Source organism: Lissotriton helveticus, chromosome 11 (assembly GCF_964261635.1).
Source record: "Lissotriton helveticus chromosome 11, aLisHel1.1, whole genome shotgun sequence".
NCBI lineage: Eukaryota > Metazoa > Chordata > Amphibia > Caudata > Salamandridae > Lissotriton > Lissotriton helveticus.
Window position 1 is genome coordinate 816,647,008 of NC_136072.1, and position 6,000 is coordinate 816,653,007.

Below are 6,000 nucleotides of genomic sequence, written 5' to 3' on the forward strand. Positions count from 1 at the left end.
TGCTATGCTTACATAGGGAATTATAAGAGGTACCCAAGACTATTGCTGCAGCATCCATGGTAACTTTTTGGCACTGTCTTATTGAATGTACTCATTGGCATATGGGGCTCCCCCATGAAAAAATTAGGACCATGGCATAGTGGAAGTTATTTCTGACATAAGACATTTGAAAAAAATCAGATTTACTCCTAAAACAGCCAGGCCTCCTTGGTGCACCATGAAAGTACTGGAATATTTTATGAATGCCCATAAGGGTCTGTCACATTTTAGAAACTTGATCCCACAAATTTAAAAACATTGTCAGGGAAGAAGTCAACTCTCCCTTAAATCTTCTACAAGAAATCTGGTAAATAATTTTGCTTGCTGCAATCTGGGGGAAGTATTCCACCCCACCAATTGCATGGATGTTTTTCCTCATATAATGGCTATAAGGTCAGGTCTGACCCCGTTTCAGGAAATGCTTGTGCTACCCCATTGCTGGGAGCTTGACCGGCTTTAGGGCGGTGTGATCTGTTGCAGCCGCACCTCGCGTTGACTTTGGTGAGGGACACGGAGTTTAAAAATAATTTTTGGTTTAAAAGCAAATGAACTTCCTTGTGCATCAGGCAGTTTTCAGGCAACAATAAAAATGTCAATATAACTCTAGTGATTAATGTTCCTACTAGTGAGAGTTCGAAATTGTATCTAGTGAAAGTTTTGGCTCATCGTAAAGTAGCGCGGAGGGTTAATGTGCCTGCTGCAAAGAACATGTACCTTGTAGATCACAAAATTGAGTGAACTATGAGTAGCACTGTAAAAAATAGACATGATTTTTCCACATTTGGTCTAAAACTTTATGAATGCAAATAACAATAAAGCATACTGTGACTATATTCCTGCCTTTCTCAATATTTTTCTTCAAAACTATCCGATTATATTAATTTACGGGGCGTACGGTATCATGCAATGGAAGATTTGTATAGGGACGCTGGAAAGTCCACAAGGTTGTTCCTGTCCCCCCCAGAAATTTAGTGTCTCCCACGCCCCTGGAAGCTACTGCATGAAACCGGTTAAAAAAATTAATGGTGATATTAAATGAAAACGCAGACTGAAAAGTGAAAACGTGTTCGAGAGCACCATAATAACTGAGGCGATCAAAGCCTGCCCCAAAAGCGCGCCGAGTAATAAACAGTTTAGTAAAACAAACGTGCGCAATCACAGATTGAGGAAAAACAGTAAATACATGAGGGAATGAAATACACTAATATCCCAGGCTGCGAGCAGCGAAGAAAGAGGAGAAAGGGCCAGTGACAAGGGACTATGATCTGGCTGGTGCCCCCTGATTAGTGAACAGTGGACTGACTGCCTATCTGTTGTACTCTATTGTTGTTTCTTCTTTGTAATATTCCCATGGTGTCATGGGAATGATAGTTTACTGTGTTTACTTTGATTCGCTGCTATTCAATGAAGTGAAAAAAGAATTGCAAAATCCTCGCCTCCAGTCCTGACATAGAATTAGAAACTCAGCACACCTTCACCTCACTGTAAATACACCTTGAAACACACTAACTGCAGCAATGCTTCCTATTTGGTTAAGTTGGCTAAAGTAGGTATTTGATTCTGAACCTGAGGATTGTTTTTTAAGGGAATAATATATGGAGGTTCTTCTTTATCACAAGTGATTTGATTTTTATAAGAACCTGAGGCGTGCTTCTTAGCTCCCTTGCTCTCATACAAGTCTCAGTGTACGCTTAGGGCCAGATGTAGGTAAAACTTATTTACCGATTCTTAATTACCGAATTTTACCGATTCGGTAATTAAGAATCGGTAAATAAGAAGTGGGGGTATGTAGGAACATCCAGATGTTCCAGTTACCGAATCGTTAAGAATCGGTATTTACCGATTCGGTAAATACCGACCGGTAATGCTCCATTCATTCCTATGGGCTTTGAAGCCCATAGGAATGAATGGGGCATTACCGGTCGGTATTTACCGATTCGGTAAATACCGATTTTTGACAAGGGTGCAGGGGGTGTCACTTTGATACCCTCTAGCACCCCCACAAAAGGTTCGGGGGCCATATGGCAGGCATACCTGCCCTAAGGGCAGGTCTGCCTGTCATATGGCACAGGTGTGCATGCACACATGTGCATGCACACCTGAATCGGTATTTTAACATCAAATACAATTTGATGGTAAAATACCGATTTTGTAGGCCTTGTGGGACTCAGAAGAGTCCCACCTACATATCAATTTTACCGATTCGGTAAATATACCGGTCGGTAAATTTACCGACCGGTATATTTACAGAATCGGTAAAATTACCGATTTTCCCTGTTTACCTGCCCCTACATATCAAATGCCAAATACCGGTCGGTAACGGCCGAATTCGGCCGTTACCGACCGGTAAAACCCTACCTACATCTGGCCCTTAGTTCTGTTAGAGAGAATTCTGCAAATATAACATCCTCACCCCTATTTATCAAAGAGAAATTGATATATAGGGAAAAGGCAAGCTATCTCAGCTAATATTATTAATATACTAGAGGTTTCGACATATGGATTGAAATATACATTTTGGGGTTTTATGTGTTTTGTAAGTGAGTTCTAGCACATCTAATTTTCTGCAGGAAGTTTCCAAAATTATCTGTGATCTGACCCATCTCCAGAAGTGCTTGGAGATATTGTTGGCTGTTGAGGTTTCTGCCGCTATGTCTTGCAGCGCCATTGATCATCTTACAGAGGAATAAAAGATTTTAGAATTTGCAATTAGTAGAATTCTACTTTTTTAGTTATGTTTCTTTTTAGTAGGTAATCCAGCTTCTTTTTTTCATTTTAAAGTGGATATTCTGTTCTGGACCCATCTCTTCCCTTTTACCACATGAACCCCAGGTCCCGTTGTTGGACTTGCCCTTTATCTGAGCTTTCTGCCATGAAGACTGTTCACTCCTGTCAGTTCAAATTGATCCCTCCTCTTATTTTTAAAATTTCTGCATATCTGCTTCGCCTGTCAGCTGGTAGTTAGTGCCAATAACGATTATAAGAGTGACTGTAACTTCCTGGTGATCAAACCACTGTACAACCTCTTAGTCTGTAAACCCCATGATACGCTCCTTTATCTATTAGAGTCTCGGACGGGGAAAACAGATGCTATTTTTCCCAAAACTTTTTGAGATTTGTTTCTGGTTCTGCACCCTTATCCATAACTATCACTTCTATTTCTGCCATAGGATTAATTTGAAGTTTTAGTGGTACCCGGGGTGTCACTTCCAATTAAAGTATCGACTTCTGAGATCTCTGCAGTCAACTCCACTTCCCTGTAAATGATGCTGCTACATGGTCTGTCTGCTTCGCTTTTTATGTTGCCTAGAATGATTTCAGAAGTAGTCTCATAGTTTTTGATCAACAGCATGCCGTGATATATGACAGGATTCACCCAATGCTCCTCTTAGATTTGTTTTAGAACACCTGGGATAATAGGTATGGGTGGAGTACCATGTCTGCCAATATAGATGTTAGCTTATATGCGTCCCCCAGTTTCTGCATTATGTTGGAGTGGGATGCCATCCTTTAGGGAAGACCATTGTAATCATTCAGTTTTTCTCTTGAGGCCTGGTAAGTATATACACAGCGACTACGCAGGAGCTACAAATGTCATGCTAAGCCATAAGGTAATGCACATTATGGGTTCTTTCACAATCTGTGATTAAAATGTCGAATTTGTATTTATTTGTAAATAAAGTGCTTTTCTTTTAAATAGTAAAGAGCGACTGGTAAAGTAAAGAGATGCTTGGATATTCATGTTATTAAGCATTAGCTAAAGGGCCACACTGTTTATGAGTTTTTAAACCCGCAACTGCACCTGGAGAAAATCTTGACTTCTAAACTCAGCGGACATGAAAGAGGCACCACCACACCAGTAGAAAACCACAATTCTCCGTCCACTTCTTGCTCAGTAACATCTGATTTCCATGGGACCCAGAGAAAAGGGCTCACAATATATTATGCTGTCCTTCCTCCTAGGATGGCCCAGGTCAGTTGGTAGTGTCTCTGGGTCAGGGGCTGTGACTGAATCTGTTAGCCTCATCTATGGTTCAAGCCCTGGCAGATCTGCTGTGATTTTTCTCCTTAGTCAGACTCTAAAAAGATTACTTGATCATTATTATTAACAGGACATTTAAAGAAGGTCATTGCCTAGGCCATCAATTCTGCAATATTAGCCTTCTTTTCAATGATGGTAGGCGGAGAAGAAAGGTTTTAGTTTGCCGGTGTTGATGACTTTAGCATTCCTCCTGTTTAGTCCTTCTCAGTAATGTATGCCATAGTTTAGGTTAACATATGTCTTGCAGAGTTGTTTCCTTTGATCTTCCAGAGAGAGAGAGAAGGTTATACTTGTAGAACTTATTATTGGAGGCAAAAGTCTTTTGCTGAACATGCCCATTTTAGGAAAAGTGATTTGCTCCGGCTCATAAAACTGTGAAATACAGGACTACCACCCAGGCTATCCTCTTATATAACAAACACTTTACCGCAAGATCATTTGACATCTTTGAATTCAAATGTATTCCACATTATTCAAATGTTCACTGATTTGTTCTTGCCTTTTTTGCCTTTCAGATGCCTTCCTCAACCAAGATGCAGGTCAGGTAGGGATGTGCAAAAAAAATAACTTTTTAGTTGATTTATGTAATATATACCGTTTTATAAAATGCTGTAATTCTGGCAAGATTATCATGTCTGTGACTGTGATGGTTAAGATAGTCTGGGCAGAGGAGAGGGCATTCCTTCCATGGAACACTCTCTTTCACCCCTATGTTTGCTCACGACAACTTCAGTTCTCAACCTTTATCTACATTAACATAAGCCATGATAGTAAGCGCTTCCTACATAGTGATCCTTGTGATAGGCAGACTGAATTCACCTCTAAATTCCATGGGTATCTTCTCTTGGTGACTTCACACTTTAAGCAGCATATGCCTTTGAGGATTGAGAGATAAATATTATTTGTTGGTTTATTGTCAGTTAAACGTCTAGTCATATTGGTTCTTTTCCATTGGAAGTCCATGGGAGCTGTGGCTATGTCAGATTTTCAGTATACCCTGGTGGAGCTTTAAAATTTGGTGGATGCAGGAAGTCTGCCACGAAGCAGCAGATGTCCCTGCCCCCTTGTTAGAGTTCGGTTAGGCCCTATCCCCTCTAAATACATTCACCAAACCGAGACTTTTATTATTTGTGAATTTGTCTTGTGTGGATATCCCGAAAACTTGGCATGTTTTTGGCCCTCGTGACAATCCTTGTTAAATAATATGATACAGAAGACATGAACTCTTGGTGGTCTACTGAAGGTTTAGGCTGCTTAAATGGCTACTGGAGTACAGAGAAGATGTGGTGTCCTGTCATTGCAGCCTTTTTTCTTAGTTTAGAAAGGATCTGTTTTCCAAGGCCTTGGTGTTGCATTGGTGAAATAAAATGGAATATGTTTTGAATAATGCACATAGTTGGAGCAGTACACATGTCGATTGTATGTCTATTGAATCAGGTCCATTGTGTTCAACAAATAAAAGATCTAGTATATAAATTGTGTATGTGCCTTTCAAAAGCTGGCAAAGGATGAAGAGGTGTTTATATTTGAATGAAGGAAGAATACAAAATAAATTGGCCACTCCCTAATCTGTAGCGGGTAGATATAAAAGGGGTGACTATCATGTCTGCTCTATATCTTTGTGGTTGCAGTTGGATAGCTCCTTAATTTGTTAATAGTTGGCAAACAAAATGAGTATTTGCTGTATCTCAGTTACTGGGGGAAGGGGCAACATTTTCCTGCAACTGACTGGGGATATATAGACTTGTTCTGCTATTAAACAACCTCACGGGGTCTTTTTGTTTCGCTCAACAAAATTTGATCTGATAGATATTTCTACCTGCAGATTCCTTACCTCTAGAATCTTTCCAGGTGTCAGAACAGATCCAGAAAACTGTCCAGCAACTCCCCTGTGCTAGTTTGTTTCACCAAAACTCCGT

General features: G+C 40.2%; 1 protein-coding gene across 13 annotated transcripts in view; it reads left to right on the top strand.

Moving 5' to 3' along the window:
* Positions 1-6,000, top strand: part of FAM178B (family with sequence similarity 178 member B) — a 2,777,737-nt gene that overhangs the window by 247,032 nt on the left and 2,524,705 nt on the right. For 11 of the 13 annotated variants that reach the window (XM_078666947.1, XM_078666951.1, XM_078666950.1 and 8 more), the window contains one exon: positions 4,597-4,625. In XM_078666947.1, the coding sequence (XP_078523073.1) occupies positions 4,597-4,625 (29 nt within the window). The remainder of the gene's footprint in view (positions 1-4,596; positions 4,626-6,000) is intronic. The other 2 variants (XM_078666954.1, XM_078666955.1) reach the window with 1 other exon arrangement.